General features: G+C 45.6%; 1 protein-coding gene across 5 annotated transcripts in view; it reads left to right on the top strand.

Moving 5' to 3' along the window:
* PNPLA6 (patatin like domain 6, lysophospholipase) overlaps positions 1-22,643 on the top strand; it is a 105,180-nt gene that overhangs the window by 68,314 nt on the left and 14,223 nt on the right. For 4 of the 5 annotated variants that reach the window (XR_012251352.1, XM_073653885.1, XM_073653886.1 and 1 more), the window contains exons 24-33: positions 3,347-3,529; positions 11,091-11,209; positions 11,422-11,578; positions 11,818-11,934; positions 12,014-12,083; positions 12,164-12,280; positions 12,362-12,510; positions 14,727-14,879; positions 19,910-20,026; positions 20,173-20,299. Coding sequence is in view for 4 of the 5 variants with exons in the window: in XM_073653885.1 (XP_073509986.1) it covers positions 3,347-3,529; positions 11,091-11,209; positions 11,422-11,578; positions 11,818-11,934; positions 12,014-12,083; positions 12,164-12,280; positions 12,362-12,510; positions 14,727-14,879; positions 19,910-20,026; positions 20,173-20,299 (1,309 nt within the window). In the remaining variant the exon portion in view is untranslated. The remainder of the gene's footprint in view (positions 1-3,346; positions 3,530-11,090; positions 11,210-11,421; positions 11,579-11,817; positions 11,935-12,013; positions 12,084-12,163; positions 12,281-12,361; positions 12,511-14,726; positions 14,880-19,909; positions 20,027-20,172; positions 20,300-22,643) is intronic. The other variant, XM_073653888.1, reaches the window with a different exon arrangement.

Genomic DNA, 22,643 nt, shown 5'->3' with positions numbered 1-22,643 from the left:
AAGTAGCCCACGTCCCTGAGTGTACCGTTTAGTGCTCACCCATATGGCTGGTGACTTGGGGCCTTCTGTTAGCCTCCGCTCCACGACGGCGGTGCTGGTCTTTTGCTTGTGACTGAGCCTCCGGGCTTCTATGGCCAGAGGACCTGAAATCCCCTGCCGGCTGGTTTCTGCTGCTGGATATATAAGTCCTCACAGCCTCGGACTCCTGTGTCCGGTTCCTATTGTCTTCTGCCAGGGTGAGCTCTGCTCAGCTTCCAGCCCTTGGTCTTTAGCTCCTACAGAGCTCCTTGCTGTTACTTTCCCTTGCTCTCACTCTGACTCTGACTATTCTCTGTTCTCTGACTCACTCAACCCCGCCCCAGATCCAGTTTATAAGGGCAGAATTCTCCCCTCCCAGGACTGGGGCAGGAGGATGTTGTATGTTTAAGGGATCCTGACCAGGAAACCTCCCACTTGCTCTCCGACGTAATATCTCTATTACTGTGGTGACCAGACCCCTGGGGTGCCACACATGGCTCTTGTAAGGGGCATTGCAGTTCCTCATAATTTTTGGAAAGCCTTCCATTCACTGCTTAGGCCAACAGTGCACAGGAGACCCAGTTGCTATAAATGGAAAAAAAGGTTTAGTTAATGCCCTCTGACCTCCATGTCATTTCCAAGGGGCATTGGAGTGCCTCGAAATTTTTGGTAGGCATTGCACTCACTGTATGCCCTATAACTGTGTAGCCGAACCACTCCTTTTGTTACAGAAACATATCCTACAAGACATATCTGGTTGACTGGCCTGATATTGATGTGAATGGTCCCTGTTCCTCCTGCTCTTTCTCCTTTGCCACTACCTCATCCATCATTTATCACCTGAAGCTTTGTTTTAACGGGAGTCATAGAACTTGGATAGTAGCAGGAAAACATCCAGCAATCCTCGGAGGAGGTAGGATATGCGCCAAACGCTGACCACCTCAGTCCTAGCCGCTACTACATACATGCGCTTGCATTACAACAAAACAAAGCAGATGCTAACTTCTATCATCCTCATCATGCTCCTCACCTTGGCACTCTCAACTCCCCTGATGGAGAAGCCAGGGCCCTCCGGAGGAGTCTGATAGTCCGGTGGGCTCGGCCAATGCTGCCCTAAAGCAGGCCAGGCTAAGAAAAGTGTGGGAAAGGTTACCGGGACAAATAGGGGTGGCTGGGGACCGAGTATGGACACCCAGCCACCCCCTGGAGGCTGGGGAGCAAGCGAGGACACCCGGCCACCAGGCGGCTGGGGACTGAGTATGGATACCAGGCTGCCGACACAGCCATGGCGTGGTGGCCAGATTCCGCCTCCACATGCCTAAAAGGCCCAATTTAAAGTGCAAGCAAGCAAGCAGTATGGTATTGCAGCCTGGGGGTGGGTGGGTGGCAGGCTGCATACTTGCACTTGCATTGCAAGGAATGGGAGAGGTACAATTGAACACTGCCCTGGGACAAGGACTTGAATGGGGATAGTTGCAAGTCTGCAACGACAGGTGCAAGGTGGGAGGCATCTTCGCATGTACCATGAACAGGGGTTTGGCATGCACACACTACAGCGGAATAGGCTCTCCTTCCCACTAAATGCACTGGGGAGGGCACAGGTAATGTTTTGGTATACGCGCTTAATCTTATGTATAAGGCACACCAGGACAAATAGGGGCGGCTGGGGACTGAGTATGGATACCTCGCTGCCGAAGCAGCCATGAGGTAGTGGCCAGCTTCGGCCTCCTCCAAACTAAAAGGCCCCATTTCAAGTGCAAGCTAGCAGTATGGAATTGCAGTCTGGGGGTGGGTTGGTGGGTGGCAGGCTGCACACTTACACTTGCATTAAAAGAAAACATAGCAGATGCTAACTTCTGTCATCATCATCATGCTCCTCACCTTGGCACTCTCAACTCCACCGATGGAGAAGTCAGGGCCCACCGGAGGAGTCTGGTTCTCTGGTGGGCTCGTCCAATGCTGCCTAAAGCAGGCCGGGCTAAGAAAAGTGTGTGGGGGGATGTTCCAAGGAAAATAGGGGCGGCTGGGGACCATTTATGGACACCCGGCTGCCCCCAGGCGGCTGGGGACCGTGTGTGGACACCCGGCCGCGGGGCGGCTGGGGACCGAGTATGGACACCCGGCCGCCGGGCGGCTGGGAACTGAGTATGGATTCCAGGCCGCCAACACAGTCATGACGTGGTGGCCAGATTCCGTCTCCACATGCCTAAAAGGCCCAATTTCAAGTTCAAGCAAGCAAGCAGTATGGTATTGCAGCCTGGGGGTGGGTGCGTGGCAGGCTGCATACTTGCGCTTGTATTGCAAGGAATGGGGGAGGTACAATTGAACACTGCCCTGGGACTAGAACTTGCACGGGGATAGTTGCAAGTCTGCATCTTCTGATGCGGCAAGGATCACTTATGATGGGCACACTTTTAGACAGTGACCTGGGAGTCAGAGATGCTTCCAGGGGTCTTCCCCATGCTGTTCCCATGTCTTTTCAGCACTTTATGCATGTGTCACACAGCACATGGCCAGATAAGTTTGTAAAATGTTAAAATTACATTTCCCGGTGAATGCATTTGTCATAGTTGAAAGCAATACAAAAGTGCAAAAACGCATAAAAAATGCTACTTGTGAACATAGCCGAAGGTGTGGAGGAGTATTTTTGTTTTTGGTCATTTATTTTAACTTATACACAAGTCTTTTCCCTGGAAAGGATGTTCCTTAACATATTTCACAGGAAAAAAGTTTCACTTTCGTTTTTGAACGTTTTATTGTGAGCCCGTAAATGTAGCTTAATACCTCTGACCACGTTGTTGACAGCAGTGACCTGGGGGTCAGAAATGCTTCCTGGGGCGATCCCCATGCTGTCCCCATGTCATTTGAGCACTGTCACTATCGTTTTGGGCACTTGTTAGGCTTTTAAAAGACTGCCGGGGGTGCCACCGCAAAAATGCTCGAGTCTCCCATAGACTAACACTGGGCTCGTTGCTCGGGTCGAGCACCCGAGTATCACGGCGAGCTCGGCCCGAGCTTCGAGCACCCGAGCATTTTAGTGCTTGCTCAACACTAGTCTTAATACTTATGACCATGTGATATTTAAGTTTTTCTTTTTTAATAAATTTGCAAAAATTTCTACATTTCTGTTTTTTTTCAGTCAAGAAGGAGGGCAGAGTGTACATTAATGAGGAAAAAAAAACTTTTTAGAATTTACCAAATGGCTGCAATGAAATAAAATTTAAAGGGGTCTGAATACTTTCCGTACCCACTGTAGCTGTTGATATTCCATTTTGTAATCACCATTGCTAATGGCTGTCTTAGTCCTAATGTTCTTATTGATCTCTAGCTAGAAAAGTTCCTTGAGAATTCTCCTGTCAGAGCTCTTAAACAGCTTGTTCTCCTCCATCGGATGGATGGTCCTTCTCCTTCAGGAACAGTGGAATGGTTGAAACTGAGGACATGGGTTTCAGGACATTTTCACATTCGAGGTCCAAAGAGGTTGTTCACAAAGAGACCACCACATAGAATGGTAAGGGTTAAATTAGTTCAAAATGACTAAAATAGTAGAAATTAATCTTTGTAGACTTTATTAGTGATGGTTCTGTTAGCCACTTTAAAAAATGAGTTTTTGTTTTTGTTATATTTTAAAGCTTAGGGATATTTATTACTGATGGGCGAGCACTAAAATGATTGGGTACTCGTTGTTCGAGTCGAGCAAATTGGAATGCTCGAGAGTTTGACCCGAGCAACGAGCCCAATGTAAGTCTATGGGAAACTCGAGCGAATTTTTCCAACGGCCCCCCCGGAGGTCTGCAGGGGGCCTAAAAATTGCCCAAATAGATGGGAACAGTGCTCAAATGACATGGGAACAGCATGGGGAACACCCCTGGAAGCATCTCTCACTCCCAGGTCACTGCTGTGAACAATGTTGTCACAGTATTATGCCACTTTTACGGGCTCACAATAAAACATACAAAAACTAAACCAAAATGGATTTTCCTGGGAAAAATGTTAAGGAACATACTTCCCATGGTAATGACTTGTATATAAGGCAAAATAAATAACCAAAAACAAAAATGATCCTCCACACCTTGGGCTATGTTCACACGTAGCGTTTTTGATGTGTTTTTGCACTTTTGCATTGCTTTCAATGATGAAAAATACATTTACCAGTAAATGTAATTTTAACATTTTACTACCTTATCTGGCCAAGTGGTGTGTGAGACATGTTCTGACACATCATGTTTCATTTATGAAGGAGGGACTCTTAAAGTCACAAAGCCTATTTTTATAGGGCCATCAGGCGGCCCTTACTATTCTTAAAGGGCCAACAGTTGGCCCTCACTATTGTTAGAGGGCCATCAGCCGGCTATGCTTTGTTGTTCCCATTATGAAAGAGTGGGTCTCCTATACTGTTATTGCGTATGCAGTGACTGCAAGGGCTGCCAAAAATTTGGACGCACCCCAATACACCTTTGAAGAGACATAAAGGAGGGCCTCAGTAAAAAAAATGTTCCCATTATAAAGGAGTGGGTCTTCTATAGTGGTAATGCCCAAGCTGTGACTGCAAGGGCTGCCTAAATTTGTGAAATACCCCAATACCAATTTGAAGACACATAGAGGTGGGCCTCAGTATCCAAATGTTCCCATTATAAAGGAGCAGTTCTGCTATACAGCTATTGCGTATGCAGTGACTACAACGGCTTCCTAAATTTGGGAAATACGAGAATACAAATTTGAAGACACATAGAGGTGAGCCTCAGTAACAAAACGCTCCCATTAGAAAGGAGCGGTTCTGCTATACAGTTATTGCGTATGCAGTGACTACAACGGCTACCTAAATTTGGGAAATACCCCAATACCAATTTGAAGACACATATAGGTGGGCCTCAGTATCAAAATGTTCCCATTAGAAAGGAGCGATTCTGCTATACAGCTATTGACGTATTCAGTGACTGCAAGGGGTGACAAAAATTTAGACCCACTCCAATGCCCCTTGGAAGAGACGAGGAGGGCCTCATTAAACATGTTTCCAAATATAAAGGAGCGGGTCACTAAGTGCATGAGCTGGAAAACATTTACCCCTGGGGGGTATACATGAACATACTGCATAACAAACATTTCCTACGGGTATCATAAACACCCTTAAAAAAAATTATGTGGGTGTTGCATCACGGTCACCCTGGTGATATGGTGATGTAGGATGAGGTTGAGGAGAAGGAGGAGGACAACAGCAAATAGACAAAATCAGAAAGCATATACCCAGTCTGGGTGTGAAGAGGTACATGGGAATAGACCTCCCAAAAAAAAGACACTGGATTTGAGTTTATGTCCCGCTGCTATCATTCGGTGGTGTTGAGAAGTCTGGCCCAAACCAGCCTTTTTTCATTTTTATAAAAGTCAGCCTGTCAGCATTTTCAGTTGACAGGCGAATACGACTATCAGTTATAATTCCCCCGGCGGCACTAAAAACCCGCTCTGACAAAACGCTAGCGTCAGGGCAGGCCAGGACCTCCAAGGCGTAGAGAGCCAGTTCATGCCACGTGTCCATCTTGGATACCCAATAATTATAAGGCACAGAGGAATCATGGAGGACGCTGGTACGGTCGGCAAAGTGCTGCTTCAGCATCTTCATAAAATTATCCCTCCTTCATAGAATCATAGAATGGTAGAGTTGGAAGGGACCTCCTGGGTCATCTGATCCAACCCCCTGCTCAAAGCAGGATTCACTAAATCATCCCAGACAGATATCTGTCCAGCCTCTGTTTGAAGACGTCCATTGAAGGGGAACTCACTACCTCTCGTGGCAGCCTGTTTCACTCATTGAGCACCCTAACTGTCAAAAAGTTTTTTCTAATATGTAATCTGTGTCTCCTCCTTGTGAGAGTACCCCGCGCATCAGGGGCTGGGAGAGTTTTTTTTATGAGAAAAATTTTCCAAGACATTTGCCAGTGTTTCCCTGCCTCTTTTGGATCGTATTTGTGTCTCTCTCGCCTGTACTCCTTGGTTGTCCAAGGAACTGTGACCTCTGCCGCCAGCGTTCTAAGATGGGAATTTTTTTAATAATTCCGCAACAAGGGGCTTCTGGTACTGTCATATTTTATTAGACCTGTCCGCCGCGGGAATAAGAGATAGAAAGTTCTCCTTGTAGCATAGGTCTAGAAGTGTCACCAACCAGTAATGACTGTCACCCAAAATTTGGAGAATGCGACGGCCATGGGTAAGGCATCGTAACATAAATTCAGCCATGTGTGCCAGACTGCTAAAAGGCAAGACTTCCGTGTCCTCACCAAGAGGATGACTGACCATGCTCTCCTCCTCCTCCTCTCGTCAGGCCATCCACGCTGAACAAACAGTATAATAGTTGTGTGGGTACTACTGTCTATAGCACACGAAACTAGCTCCTGTTCTTCCTCCACCTCCTCGTATTCCTCATTATCATCCAATCCACGTTAGGATGAGATGAGACTGGGCTATGTGGAATCACCCTGTATGGTTCCTTGCTCCATCTCATCGTTCTCCTCCTACAATGCCTCCTCTTTATAAACAGCAACCAACATGTCAAATAACCCCAAAAAAGGGTTAGAATCCCAGATAACCGGGCCTTACCCAGACAGCCTATTCACAGCATATATAAAACCAAACAGAGACTAGGAGTATAAATGGCTTACAAAAGAAGATTGTTTATTAATAGATAGCTATACAGTACATAAATACATTTTCAATTTCATAAATTTAGGAGAAGGGGAAAAAAAGTGCAAAGTGCCTAAACCAAGGTCCCCAAAAGTTCACTGCGTCCCATCCCAAATGCTGAGGAAGTTGCGGCCATCAAAATTTCAAGCCACACTCACCACTGCAGTAGTGGCCCAAATGGATATGGGAAAACCCCACTTGCCAGGTAGGAAACAGTATATACTTACCGCAAAGTGTATGGGAACGCAGGGAAGGGGGGAGCCTCAGGGTAGCAGGCGCACCTCGACGCACGTTTCGCTGTCACAGGACAGCTTTCTCAAGAGGAAGAGCCAGACTGCTAAAAGGCAAGACTTCCGTGTCCTCACCAAGAGGACAACTGACTATGCTCTCCTCCTCCTCATCTCCTCAGGCCATCCACGCTGAACAAACGGTATGACAGTTGTGTGGGTAGTACCGTCTATAGCACATGAAACTAGCTCCTGTTCTTCCTCCTCCTCCTCCTTGTATTCCTCATTATCATCCAATCCACATTAGGATGAGATGAGGCTGGGCTGTGTGGAATCACCCTGTATGGTTCCTTGCTCCATCTCATCGTTCTCCGCCTACAATGCCTCCTCTTTAATTGTGAGCAGCGATTGTTTCAGAAGGCAGAGAAGCGGGATCGTGACGCTAATTATGGCATCATCGCCGCTCACCGTCTTGGTGAAGTCCTCAAAGTTTTGGAGGATGGCACAGATGTCTGACATCCATGCCAACTCTTGAGGTCTTATGTGTGGAGGCTGACCTGAATACAGTCGGACGTTTTGAAGCTGGTACTCAACAACTGCCCTGTGCTGCTCACAATTCCTTCTCAACAGCTCTAATGTAGAGTTTCAATGCGTGGAGACATTGCACACCCGTTGGTGGAGCTCGGAGCTGCAAACACAACTGAAGTACAGCAGGGGCGGTGGAAGCTGTAGCTGACTTTCTAAAATGGGCACACACACGGAATACTTTGACCAGCAGATCCGGTAGATCCGGGTACGTTTTCAGAAACCACTGAACCACGAGTTTGCCCACATGGGCCGCCATTAGGCTCCGGCCATTGTCAAACATGACCATGCCTGGCTGTAGGTTCAGAGGTGACAGCCACAGATCTGCCTGATCTTTCAGAGCTGTCCACAACTCTTCAGCGGTGTGTGGTTTTTCAACTAAGCATATTAGCTTCAGCACTGCCTGTTGCCGCTTGGCCGAGGCAGTGCTGCAGTGCTTCCAGCTTCTGACTGATGTGGGCATTTTGGAGATGGAGGCTGAAGAGGAGGAGGAGATTCAGGAGCTGTAGAATGTGGGGGCAACCCTGAAAAACCTAGGGCATGCAATCCTCAACGTCGGGAGGACATGTTCCATCCCAAGGTCTGAATGGGTACCAGCTTCCACTATATTAACCCAGTGTGCTGTCAGTGAGATGTACCGTCCCTGCCCACAAGCACTTGTCCATGTATCAGTGGTTAGGTGCACCTTCCCAGTAACTGCGTTGTTGAGGGCACAGCTAATGTTCTGTGACACTTGCTTGTGTAATGCGGGGACAACACACCAGGATAAATAGTGGCATCTGGGGACCGAGTACCAAGGGACGGCCGCCTCCATCAGGTTGCGGAAAGCTTCTGCCTCCACGAGCCTAAAAGGCAACATTTCGAGCGCAAACATTTGCGAAATGTGTGAGTTTAGTAGTGTGGCCTTTGGGGCGTTGGCTTGCACTCCAAGGACTGGGGTAAGGACAACTGAACGCTGCACTGGGACAAGGACGTGGACGCTGATGGTGGTAGTTGCGAGTGTGCAACAACATGTGCAGGGTGGGAGGCATCTTTGCATGCACCATGGACAGGGGATTGGCAGGCACGCACAACAAGCAGTGGTGTCACCCACAGAAACTGTTTCTGGGCCCTGGCGTTCGGCCTACCTAGTTGGGTCCTTTGCTATCATGTGTCTGAGCATGCTGTTGGTGGTCAGGCTGCTAGTTTTACTACCCATGCTGATGATTGCCTGGCATATGGTGCAAATGGCCTTTTTGGGGTTATCTGCAGAGTCTTTAAAAAAGAACCAGATTCGGGAATACCTAACAGTTGTACTGGCAACTTCCGTCGTGTTGGTGTTCCAGGGAACGATTGCCCGCCTTGTTTCTGTGGCAACCACACGCTTGTTCCTGCCTGTTGTTGTGCTACGCCTCCCTCCCCCTGTGTGCTGCTGTCCTCGCTCTGCATGTCACCTAGCCAGGTTGGGTCAGTGACTTCATCGTCCACCACCTTGTCTTCCACTTCCGCACCCTGGTCCTCCTGCTGACTTTCTGGCAATTGTCTCATCATCATCCACCTCTTGTGACAGTAATTGCACTTTCCCACCTTCGTCTTCGTGTGACCGTGGCTGCTCAAATATTTGGGCATCGCTACATTCGATCTCCTCTTGTCCCGCTTGAAGCTGGCTGGGCGAGAGACCATAAGAATCTATAAATGGAAAAGTAAACAGCTCTTCGGAGTGTCCAAGTGGGGGATCAGTTGTCTCTGGGCTCTCCACATGGTGGGAGGAAAGAGGATCAGGGTGAGGAATATGCGGTCTAGACCACGACTACTGAGACTTGACCGTGTGGAAGACAGTGGTGGTGGTGTCAAAGTGACTGGAAGCATTATCTGCTATCCAACCAACAAGCTTTTGACACTGCTCTGGGTTCAATAGCCGTGTGCCTCGGTCCCCTAGTAATTGGAACAGGAAATTCGGGTGACAAGATGTGGGTGCTTGCTGTGGCACAATTTCAGCTTGCCCACAGCCTCGGCCTCGATCTCTGCATGCACCATCACCATCACGTCCACTTCCTCGTCCCTTGTCATGCGCGTTGCCCATTTTAAATGGAGGATAATATTTTGCACTGTTGCTACAAATGGCTGGATTTGTACCCCAGTTATATGTGATACCTCTGACAGACGCCCACAGTTTTAAATAGCGGGCTTGTAGTTTCCTATTATTGCCAGCAACCACGTGTGAATAGCTTCACTGACACATTGCTACAAACTGTAAATGGAGGACAATATTTTCCACGGTTGCTACAAATAGCTGGATTTGTGCCGCAGTTATATGTGATATGTCTGACGGACGCCCACGGTTTTAAATAGCGGGCTTGTAGTTTCCTATTATTCACAGTGACTATGTGTGAATAGCTTCTCTGACACACTGCTGCAAACTGTAAATGGAGGACAATATTTTCCACAGTCGCTACAAATGGCTGGATTTGTACTGCAGTTATATGTGACATGTCTGACGGATGCCCACGGTTTTAAATAGCGGCCTTGTAGTTTCCTATTATTGCCAGCGACCATGAGCAAATAGCTTCACTGACACACTGCTGCCAAACTGTAAATGGAGGGCAATATTTTCCACAGTTCCTAGAAATGGCTGGATTTGTACTGCAGTTATATGTGATATGTCTGACGGATGCCCACAGTTTTAAATAGTGGGCTTGTTGTTTCCTATTATTCACAGCAACCACGTGTGAATAGCTTCACTGACATGCTGCTGCCAAACTGTAAATGGAGGTCAATATTTTCCACGTTCACTACAAATTTTTATCGCTGTAATATGGGATCACGTCTGATAATGGAAAAGATCTGGCTGTATTCTGCACTGCTAACAAGCAAATGGAGCAGTAAAATGTTAGACACTATTACTTTTTTATAAAATAATCAGGATTAAGATAAAAAAAAATTAGCCCTGCCTCCTGATATCTGGGACTATGTCTACAGATATCTGTAACAGCAGGAGCAGACAGAACGTGCAATGAACCCTCTTGTGCTGTATAGACTGCCACAAACCCTGCCTGCCTGCCTAACTCCTGCTATTACCACTGAATATATGCAGCTGGATTAGTCCTCAGAAGGACTGTTAGTTCAGATGGATATATATATACTCCTGGAGTACCTATATCTAACTATTACACCGCCAATTCTGTCCCTCACACTGCAGAACCTCTCCCTACGCTGCCTGTCTGAAGGTTAGACTGTGACAAGCCCAACGTCACCAGGTCTTAGATAGACCTGATGACGCTATGCGGCCATCCAATCACTGTAATGCTACAATCAATAAGGTATTACAGTGCATGGCAAGCAATACCTGCATGTTCATTGGCTCTCTAAAGAGCGCCAAACATGGAGGGCGGGGACCCGAGCTCCTGCCCGAACATCCTGGAAATACTTACCGAGCACCTCGAGCTGTGAGATGCTCGGGCGATTACGGAGCAGTAGCCAGCACGCTCGCTCATTACTAATATTTATACGTCATTTTGTGTTTTTTATTATAACGATGAGGTTTGGAATCACAAGTATAAAAATATAGAAGTGATAACTTTCAAGTTTGGCCAAATTATCTTACAGCTGGAATTCTACTCCAAAATCCTGAAGAACCAAGTTGACTGTCATAGTGACTTCTCCCGACTTGCTCGAACTCTAACAGGAAATGCCATTGCTTTAGTATTAGGTGGTGGTGGAGCCAGGTTAGTGAATCAGTCTAGTTTTTTTTATTGCTTTGTGTGGCTTTCTGAAGTCCAGTTCTCAAGAAACCCCTAATGGTCATGTTTTGGTGATAGAAAACCTATCATCTTCTGTGATCTTTACAAAATTCCCTAACCAAAACTGACGAGATTCTTTGAAAATTGTGATTGAAAGACATTGCTTTATTGATTTATTGTGTTACTCTTGTGTTCAGAGGGTTTGCTCATGTAGGTATCATTAAGGCTTTGGAAGAGGCAGGCATTCCGGTGGACATGGTGGGGGGAACTTCCATGGGGGCCTTGGTTGGTGGTGTATATGCCGAAGAACTTGATGGGAGTAGAACTAAAGATAGAACCAGCATGTGGGCACAGGTAAGGACTTTCTATCAATCATTGGTTTAACCTGCAATTTAACCTTCATACAGAGGAGTATTTATGAAGGAGTAGAAAACATCAGATTGAGTAATTGTATAAATTTACATGAGCATCATATGATCATCTGAGACCTAGAAATCCAAATCTTTCATTATTTTTTTCCCTATGCTTTAGCTCTAGTCATAGTTCTAATTATTGTTCTTCCTTATTCTTTTTTATGTCTTTTTATGCACCAGATGATGTCTTCTTTGCCAAGGACAGCTCTGGATCTCACCTACCCAATCACCTCCCTGTTATCTGGATCTAGATTCAACACAACTTTGATTCACCTCTTTGGGCAGCAGCAAATCCAAGTAAATTATTTTTGGTTTTGATTTAATTTGATGGACTTTTTTGTGTGCTGCTTCTAACATGTGTTTTTTTTTACATTAGGATCTGTGGTTGCCTTATTTTTGTATCACAACAGATATCAGTTCTTGTTCAATGAGGGTTCACCGAGAAGGTCTGAGATGGTTCTACCACATGCTGTACTGTAAATTTGATAGAAACAGCAATATAAATTATTTTCTTATCGCCTTTTAGGCATACTTTGGCGCTACATTCGAGCTACCACCTCCTACATGCCTTATCTTCCTCCTCTGTGCGACCCAGTAGATGACCACCTCTTATTGGATGGATGCTATGTCAATAATCTTCCAGGTAAGAGGGGAATTGGAGGTAAATATTAAAAAGTTATGTCTCAGTTTTTAAATTTAAGTTTTTCATTTGTTCTGATCCTAGCCGATGTGGCTCGTTCTATGGGGGCACGCACAGTTCTTGCAGTAGATGTTGGCCAGCAAGAGGAATGGAATACATATAATTATGGAGACAGTCTATCAGGCTGGTGGCTTCTCTGGAATCGTATCAACCCTTGGGGAACAAAAGTGAAGGTAAATTATTATTGGGTAGCCACCAGTTCCATGCGGTAAAATTCAAAAGGTGGCTTTGTAAAACTATAATAGCAAGAAAAATCATAAAATCTAAACCCAAAAACATTAGTATGACCAGCCTAATGATGGTCTACGTTGCATCAGAACATTCAGTAATCCAGAAAATATAAGGGATGGAATAATCTAGTACCTGGTGGTATTTGAATATTTTTGTTTTTTATTACATTTATATAATCGGTCTAGGCAATGCTCTAGGTCAAGGACGTCAAACTTAAACACACTGAGGGCCAAAATCAAAAACTTGGATAAAGTCACGGGCCAACTAGTATACAGTATAATGGGGACCACATAGTCCTTCATACAGAATAATGGGCCTCACATAGTCCTCCATACAGAATAATGGGCCCCACATAGTCCTCCATAAAGAATAATGGGCCTCACATTGTCCTCTATACAGAATAATGGGCCCCACATAGTCCTCCATACAGAATAATGGGCCCCACACAGTCCTCCATACAGTATAATGGCCCCACACAGTCCTCCATACAGAATAATGGGCCCCACATAGTCCTCCATATAGAATAATGGGCCCTGCATAGTCCTCCATACGGAATAAGGGCCCCACATAGTCTTCCATACAGAATAATTTCCCCACATAGTCCTCCATTCAGAATAATGGCCCCACATTGTCCTCCATACAGTATAATGGGCCTTACATAGTCCTCCATACAGTATAATGGGCCCCACATAGTCCTCCATACAGAATAATGGGCCCTACATAGTCCTCCATACAGTATAATGGGCCCCACATAGTCCTCCATACAGTATAATGGGCCCCACATAGTACTCCATACAGTATAATGGTCCCCTAATAGTCCTCCATACAGTATAATGGGCCCAACATAGTCCTCCATACAGTATAATGGGCCCCACATAGTCCTCCATACAGTATATGGGCCCCACATAGTACTCCATACAGTATAATGGTCCCCTAATAGTCCTCCATACAGAATAATGGGCCCCACATAGTCCTCCATACAGAATAATGGCCCCACATAGTCCTCCATACAGTATAATGGGGCCCACATAGTCCTTCATACAGTATAATGGTCCCCACATAGTCCTCCATACAGTATAATGGTCCCCACATAGTCCTCCATACAGAATAATGGGCCCCACATAGTCCTCCATACAGTATAATGGTCCACACATAGTCCTCCATACAATATAATGGTCCCCACATAGTCCTCCATACAGAATAATGGGCCCCACATAGTCCTCCATACAGTATAATGGGCCCCACATAGTCCTCCATACAGAATAATGGGCCCACATAGTCCTCCATACAGAATAATGGCCCCACATAGACCTGTAAAGCGTTAAGGGGGTGGTCCCAGACTCCTTCTGAGTCATGCCTTCCTGACATTATAATCCACCTCCAGTGGCATCCAACGCGTGTGCTAGTGCAGATAAAAATGAGACCAGTCCACTGCCCATGCCCCAGATGCTGCGGAGGCTGCTCTGTAATGCCAGGACTGTATGACTCTGGATGGGATCAGGACTGCCCCCCTGACTATTTCCAGGTAGCGCGCACTACTTTATAACTCTACATTTTCTTTATAGTCCAAGGCCAATTCAGAGGGGACATCTTTAGAAGGTCATAACCACCCTGTACAATAATGGCCATAGTTTATGGATGGTACATTTCATTATTATGCTTTAGTTATATAGCGCCATCATATCCCGCAGCACTTTTCAGACATTATCATCACTGTCCCCATTGGGGCTCACAATCTAAATTCCTAAGTATGTATTTAAAGTGTGGGAGGAAACCGGAGAAATCAGACTAAACCAACGCAAACACGGAGAGAACATACAAACTCCTTGCAGATGTCCTTGGTGGGATTTGAACACAGGTCCCCAGAGATACAAAGCTACAGTGCTAACCAATGAATCACCATACTGCCCATTTGATAATAACTAGGAAACAAATTAATAATAACAATATTGTGGAAAACAAAGACTACCCTTGTGTGACTACTTGGTAAAGCTTTTTGGCCAAGCAATTATTTTAAATAATGTTTTATCAGCTATTGAAGACCAAATCAATATGTCCATATGTCCAGTAGATCATAAATGAACAGTGGTCACATTTTTCTGGACAGAATCTAAGGCTTCTCTGAACATTGTCATTTTTCCATGTCTTATACGACTAGATCCCAGACATGGCAGAGCTGCAGTCCCGCCTGTCGTATGTCTCTTGTGTGCGTCAGCTCGAAATGGTGAAGCTCAGTGGCTACTGTGAGTATCTGTGCCCTCCGGTCCAACGCTTCTCCACCTCAGAATTCCGTCGCTTCCAGGAAGTGTATGTAAGTTGGCCAATTCAGAAATAAATAAGTAAATACATAACGTTCATGTCTCCATAAATGCCAGTGTATACAGTCATAAAGTGGATTGCATAGTGTAAACTGCATAAATTACTCAGGCCTGCAAGGGTAAAATTGTTTGAAAAGTAAGAGATGATTTTTATATATTTTTGATCACTGAATTCAGTAAAAATATCGAAAAAGTTCCATCATGTACAGTTTTTTTTTTACAAACACTGACCCCATAGGCTTTTTCTTGCACCAAAAATGTAAGCAAAAATGTGGTCATGACACACTGTTATGGGGGAGGAGGTCTGCTGACACTGTTATAGGGGTATTGTCCCCCAATTCTGTACTAATATCCCCCATCCTGGTATATATATGTCCCCATCCTGGTATATATGGCCCCCATACTAATCCTGGTATGCATGGTCCCCTAATCCCCATCCTGGTATCCATAGCCCCCCATCCCCATCCTGGTATGCATGGCACCCTTCATCCCCATCATGGTAAGTATGGCCCCTCATCCCCATCCTGGTAAGAATGGCCCCCTCATCCACAATCCTGGATTACATGGCCCCCATCATGGCACACATGAAAAAAAAGAAACAATTCTACTCACCTTCCTTCCCTCTGCTCCAGCACTGCACACTGTTCTGCCAGCAGCTGATCTCAGCGTGCAAGCAGCGTATGACATCACTGCCATGCACCCTCACACTCTGATATCAGCTGCCAGGATATTCACTCCTCTCCACGCTGGGACTATGGGCGTGAATAGGAGTGAATATTCATTTTCTTTAATGGCACGCACTGTGACTGACGGCGGCTGTGACTGACAGTGTGCATGGAGAGGAATGAATATTCATTCTCTTTAGTAGCAGGCACATGTGATTGCTGCAGCAGCCAGCCATGGATGCTGCCTGTGCCCAGCTCCTCCGCCCTCTCACCCCACCCCACCATCCACAGCCGGAATGTATTGTCCAGACTATAAGACACATCCCCCACTTTCCTCCAAAATTTTCATACTTTCACACTAGTCCCAATGAGCCACAACTTTTTTCACAGCTCAAATTAAATGATTTAGTCAAGGACTTGGACCGTCTTAAGCATGCTGCAGAACTCTTAGGCTCTAGACTAAAGGAAAAGAACCTGCTAACAGTGATGTTAGCGAAGAGCTAGGAGAAGGATTTCATCAGGACATCAAGGAGATGTAACCACGATATCAAGGTACCTGTTTTTCATGGCACAGAAGAAGAGAAAGGGAATTCCTTCCATCCTTTTCTTCAGAAGGTGCTCTAGTGTATTGCGGTGATGTTCCTGGGCTGATGGAAAAATTTAACATTGAATACAATGCGAACAAGTGGAAACTCTTTATTGATTCATCCAATCAAAGTTTTAAAGCTGTGCTACTGCACAATGGCAGCAAGTATGCTTCAGTGCCTGTAGGGCATTCTGTGCACGTGAAGGAAAGCTATGAGAATTTAGACTTTATTCTACAGGAACTTACATAACTACCAGGATCGAGGATGGTCAACATGTGGCGATCTGAAAGTTCTCTCTTTGCTCTTTGGGCAGCAAGGAGGATACACAAAGTACCCATGCTTTTTGTGTGAATGGGACAGCCGGGATAGGACTCATCACTGGAGCCAAAAAAGTTGGCCAATGAGAACATCTTTGCAACCTGGACTCAAGAACATAGTTGAGGAACGTTTAGTTGATTCCACTAACTCCTCATTAAGCTTGAACTGATGAAGCAGTTTGCAAAAACTCTATCGAAAAAAGGAGAGACTTTTAAGTACCTGTGTACCAAGTTTCATGGACTGTCCGATGCAAAACTGAAGGAAAGCATTTTTGTGAGTTCGGATATTCTGAAACTCATGAAGGACGACATGTTCGAAACAAAAATGAAAGCTGTTGAGAAAAGGACTTGGTATTCTTTTAAAGAATTCATGAAGAAATTTCTAGGTAACAACAAAGATCTAAAATTTAAGTCGAACGTGGATAACATTATGAAACGTTTCAAAGTTTTGGGTTGTCTGATGAATTTGAAGTTACATTTTTTACATTCCTATTTGGACTACTTTTCTGAAAGCCACAGTGATGTTAGCGAAGAGCTAGGAGAAGGATTTCATCAGGACATCAAGGAGATGTAACCACGATATCAAGGTACCCCTTTAACACATCAAGTGGCCCCTTTAACACTTACCACGATTCATGATGCACAGATACCGCAGAGAAATATATATATATATATATATATATATATATATATATATATATATATAGTACAATGCCGAAGATTTCTTTTCTCACATTACATAAGCGATATCTAATGTATATCTCAGAAACTGGCGAATTCTCTCAACGCACATTGCAGACCGGACAGTATAGTCCTCCATACAGTATTATGGGCCCCATATATTGCTCCATACAGAATACTGGTCCTCATACTGGTCCTCATATAACGCTCCATACAGGATACTGGTCCCCATATAACGCTCCATACAGGATACTGGTCCCCATATAACGCTCCTTACAGGATACTGGTCCCCATATAATGCTCCATACAGGATACTGGCCCCTATATAACGCTCCATAGAGGATACTGGCCCCCTTATAATGCTCCATACAGAATACTGGCCCCCACATAATGCCCCATGCAGGATGTCACCCCCCTTATAATGCCCCATGCAGGATGTCACCTCTCCCTTCATATAATGCCTCATGCAGGATGTCACATCTCCCCCCCCCCATATAATGCCCCATGCAGGATGTCACCTCTCCCCACCATATAATGCCCCATGCAGGATGTCACCTCTCCCCCCCATATAATGGCCCATGCAGGATGTCACCTCTCTCCCCCATATAATGCCCCATGCAGGATGTCACCTCCCCCCCCCATATAAGGCCCCATGCAGGATGTCATTTGTGCCCCCCCCATATAATGCCCCATGCAGGATGTGATCACTCCCCCCCCCCCCCCCTGCCTCCATACATATAAAAAAAAATAAAATCAAAAAGTCAAATACTCACCTCACTTCTCACCTGCTGCCGCTGCTCCGGACCCTTCACCTGCAGCGGTGTCTTCCCGCTCTGCGCTGTGATGGCTCAGGAGAGAGCATGGTGTAAAGACGTCACCACGCCCTCTGACCTGAGACGTCACAGTGCAGCAGCCGCGGAAGAGACTGGAGCTGCTGCGGAGGCATGGGGAGGGGTAAGTATTGTGCCGGCTGCCGGTTCCCAGAGCAGGTGGGGGGGGGGGCGGGCGCTGACACCGGCACCGCACTGCTCACGGGTCCCATAGCGCGCCGGGGTTCCCGACGGTGAGTGGGCATCCCCACCTGCTCAGGGCCCCAGCACTTGCCCGGGTATGCCAGGTGCTGACGCCGGCCCTGTCAAGGTAGATAGAACGTGAACATAATGGGGAACTGCTGCTGGATGCTTCACAAAGAAGATCTGCCGGCCTTCTATAAGAGAAAAGGTGTCAAGAGAAGCTTTGAAGAGAAAAGGAAAAGGCACATGAATTAATTTCCATACCTGTGTTATTAAATAGATCTCTTAGACCTGATGAGTCTGGTGTACTCACCTTGAAAATCTTTTGCAGAATGGCTGTATAATCCTGATATTAACATTAGCATTTTAAGATACTAGCTGAAGGCGAATCTTGACTCATAAAATGCTCATTTTGATATTAGGCAGAGAAAGTTTCCAAAAGGATTATACGGCCATCTTGACATGAATTTTCAAAGTAAGTACACCTTCACATATCTGATCTACGAGATATATTTTGCTGTTCATATATTGAAATTTGGTGAAATGTCCTTTGTACAGTTATTAGTATTTTAGTCCAGGAGTACCAAGAATTGTATGCGGATGTTTCCAGTACACTAAACAGCAAAAGTCAGAAGTGAGACAAAGGCCGGGTTCACATTATTTTTGGACCACAAATTTGTGGATCCTTTGGTACTTGTGGTTGAAGCCCTGAAAAACGGAACTGTCTAAAAACACGGACACTGCTAGAATGGAAGGCAAGACGGAGCACAAAGTGACATCTGCTCCATTATAGTGAAGGGCTTTTTTGGGGGTTCCATCTCAATTCCGTTTTTCAGGGTTTCAGATGGCAGGCCTGACGGAGCCACAGACATGTGGCCCAAATATAATGTGAACATAGCCTAAAACGGACATGCGAGTGTTGGGAGCAGCTTTGCAGAAGGACAGTTCAAGAGACTATTCTTAGGTTGACACATGGGCTTACCTACTTTACTCTTAACCCCAGGAACGAGATATAGACTTTGTTGATGTTGAGGTTACCAGGGAAGTTCACAATAAATGGTCAGACAGCTATTACTGGCTGGGCTAAACCTAGTCAGAAAAGATCTAATTCGCAAAAGTGACAGGTGAGTATCTGTTCCAAGAGTGATATCAGATGGGAGAGACAAGGCAGAGTCGTTAGGCCAGAGCTGCATGTTGATGGCGTTGATACCGTACACATATCATTGGTGCAACCTGGGCAGCCACACAGGGGTCCAAGAGGTCCCATTTCCACCTCCAAACCAGGTGGAATTGTGCATTATGATGACCTATTGGGCTGTAACGGGCCCGTATACTGTTCTTGAACAGGGGCCCTCTTCTGTCTGTCCGCCAGTGCCGTGATGAACCCAGGTCTTGACACATAGCCTTATATTCTACCATAAATAGCCTTATATGCAGGTTTATATGCCAGCATGTATGCGCAAGCCCAAGATTACACAGCTTAATTATAGCATTATATGCCACCATATATATTCTTCTATGAAAGTTCATGTTGTTCTATTGCACTGTGATTTCCACTGTTTGGACTCCCCGTGTGATAAAGGTAAGTATGTCCCTTATAAAAGTGCTGCTTATAAAATAATCTCCTGCTGCCAGTAGTAATCATGGGGAATTTCCTGGATTTATATCCTATAATTATTTTTATGTCACCCCTTATCTTCATATCACATTTCTTACTCCTTCATCTGTTCTCAGTATCTCATCTATTATGTACTATGCAGGATATTGGATACGACTACGGGAAGCTTATATTTACAGAGTGGCATCGAGGAGACCTTATAGTGAAGATGCTGCAAGACCACAGTGCCCCTGACTTAGATGAGGGTCAGGAGGGTGGTGTAAGTGTGACATCACTAATTAATATTGTTGAGTGCCTGCGTATTCGGTATAGCAGAGTGCCTGCTAATTAGCTATATCCTCTAACTATGTGTTACAGTATAGCCTTGTGATGCCTTACTTACATGGTTTCTCTCCCCACATATAGGTTGGCATGGTCCCAGGTTTCACCGATCTGGCTGAAATTGTGTCTCGAATTGAACCTACCAGCAGCCGATACAGAAATGAAGGGCATCAAATGTCAGACGAGCGAGACTATGTTATACGTTATGCAGGTACCTGTGCACCATGCAAATGTTTGGGATCACATATAAAAAGATATATGGAAATATGCAGTATTCTTTTATGCCTCTCCCGACTCAAGTCTTTGTCATGCAGCTTATGAAACTGAGATTTAGACCTCATTCAGACCTACAATTTTTTCACGTACGAGAGAAAAGAACCCATTAATCTGATCAGACTCTGATCCCATTGTCATCCAATTTTCTCGTAAGTGGAGAAATGTTTTTAAAAAAAGTTTCTCCACATTCTCCATTCTGATGTCATCCGAGAGCAGTCCGATTTTTTTCACTGACCAATTGACTTGCATAGACTATTTTGATCGGACCCTTGGATCAAAATCGGACATGTCTTCGCGATTTTTGATCATGGGCATGCTATAAAAGGTACGAGTGCTATCCATGAAAATCATGGACAGCACTCGTACACAAAAATCAGACATCTGAATGGGCACTTATGCTGTTGTTTGCAGAGTTTTTGCACTGAAGAACTGCTTTAGTTGTCCTTGTATGACTGACATAGACTTTGCTGTATTAAGCAATCAAAATGGACTTGTTCTTACACTATAGACTGATTATTTTTAAATGTTGGCCATAGCTCTTGCAAAGTGTTGGTCAGGACTGCGGCGCTCCAATTTTGGGTAGGAAACGGTTAACTTTGAAATGAGGCGCCTTGGCCAGGAAATTAACGGTAGAGGCGCACAACATCTTTAAGAGGCCAGAGGAGCTGCCGAATTTTTCAAGGCAAAGACGCTTCAGAAGAGCGCTGGTGATGTTTTTCCTGAGGCATCTTCTCCGGCGTCTTTTCAGTGACCTAAGGTTACGTGCACACATTGAGTATTTGGTGAGATTTTTATGTTAGTATTTGTAATCTAAATCCAGGAGTGGGTGATAAATACAGAAGTGGTGACGTGTTTCTATTATACTTTTTCTATGATTGCTCCACTCCTGGTTTTGGTTTACAAATACTGATGTAAAATACTGATGTAAAATACTGACCAAATACTGAATGTGTGAAATGTGTGAACGTGGCCTAAGGGAACTTGAAGGTCCCTCTGTTTCATATCATGATATTATAAATGGCACATAGCAGGTGGGGGACTTTTACAAATTTTGATGTTTGGGTGACACTTTCGAGACCACTGAACTTAATCAGAAGTGATTAGGTGACTTATAATGGATCTCTTCTTTGAGAAGAACTCCCCTGCTCTTCAGGGATGGCCATTGTAAAGATGTTTCATTAGGCTACATTCCCACGATGAGCTTTTGGTGGGTGTTTGGTGAGTGTTTGATGTTGCAGATTTTCTGAACCATTTCTGCACCCATTAAGTGAAAAGGTTACCATATTTTTCGGACTATAAGACGCATCGGCACCATAAGACGTACCTAGGTTTTAGAGGAGGAAAATAGAAAAAAAATGTGGGAAGGGGGTTTGCTGCTGACACTGTTATAGGGGTAATATCCCCCATCCTGGTATATATGGTCCCCCCTTCCTATTATACATGGCCTCCATCCCCATCCTGGTATGCATGGCACCCCTGATCCCCATCCTGGTATGCATGGCACCTCTCATCCTAGTATGCATGGCACCCCTTCATCCTGGTATGCATGGCACCCCTCATCCTGGTATGCATCCTGGTATGCATGGCACCCCTGGTACCAATCCTGGTATACATGGCACCCCTCATCCCTATCCTGGTATGCAATGCACCCCTCATCCCTTTCCTAGTATGCAAGGCACCCCTCTTCCTGGTATGCATGGCCCCCCTAATCCTCATCATGCTGCACATAGAAAAAAATAAACACTTTTACTCACCTTCCTTCCCTCCGTCACTGCCATACTCCCTCACAAGGTGAGATCAGCTGCGGGAATAGTCACTGTTCCCCATGCCAGGACTGTGTGCGTGGGGAGCAGTGACTTTATTCTCCTTAAAAGCCGGCACACAGTGTAGCCGCAGTGCGGCTTCTACTGCTGCCGGGCGATCGCATGTGCCCGCTATTAAAAAGCATGAATATCCACCCCTCTCCATTCCCATGGGCGTGGAGAGGGGTGAATATTCATGCCCTTTAATAGCGGGCACACACGATCGCCCGACAGCAGCAGGAGCCGCGCTGCGGCTACACTGTATGCTGGCTATTAAGGAGAATGAATATTCAGTGCTCCACGCGCCCATGGCCGTGGGGAGCAGTGAATATTCATTTTCTTTAGCAGCGGGCACAGTGTAGGCTGCAGCAGACAGCTGCTGGCCTCATGTGACCCGCTCCTCCGCCGCTACCTCTCCCCCCACATCCCCCATCAGCCACAGTGTATATACAGTATGTACAGTACAGATTTTGTTGT

Source organism: Phyllobates terribilis, unplaced genomic scaffold, assembly GCF_046119375.1.
Source record: "Phyllobates terribilis strain yellow unplaced genomic scaffold, ASM4611937v1 Scaffold_11__3_contigs__length_659146591, whole genome shotgun sequence".
NCBI classification, from domain to species: Eukaryota; Metazoa; Chordata; class Amphibia; order Anura; family Dendrobatidae; genus Phyllobates; species Phyllobates terribilis.
This window is presented reverse-complemented; position numbering and strand designations above follow the sequence as displayed.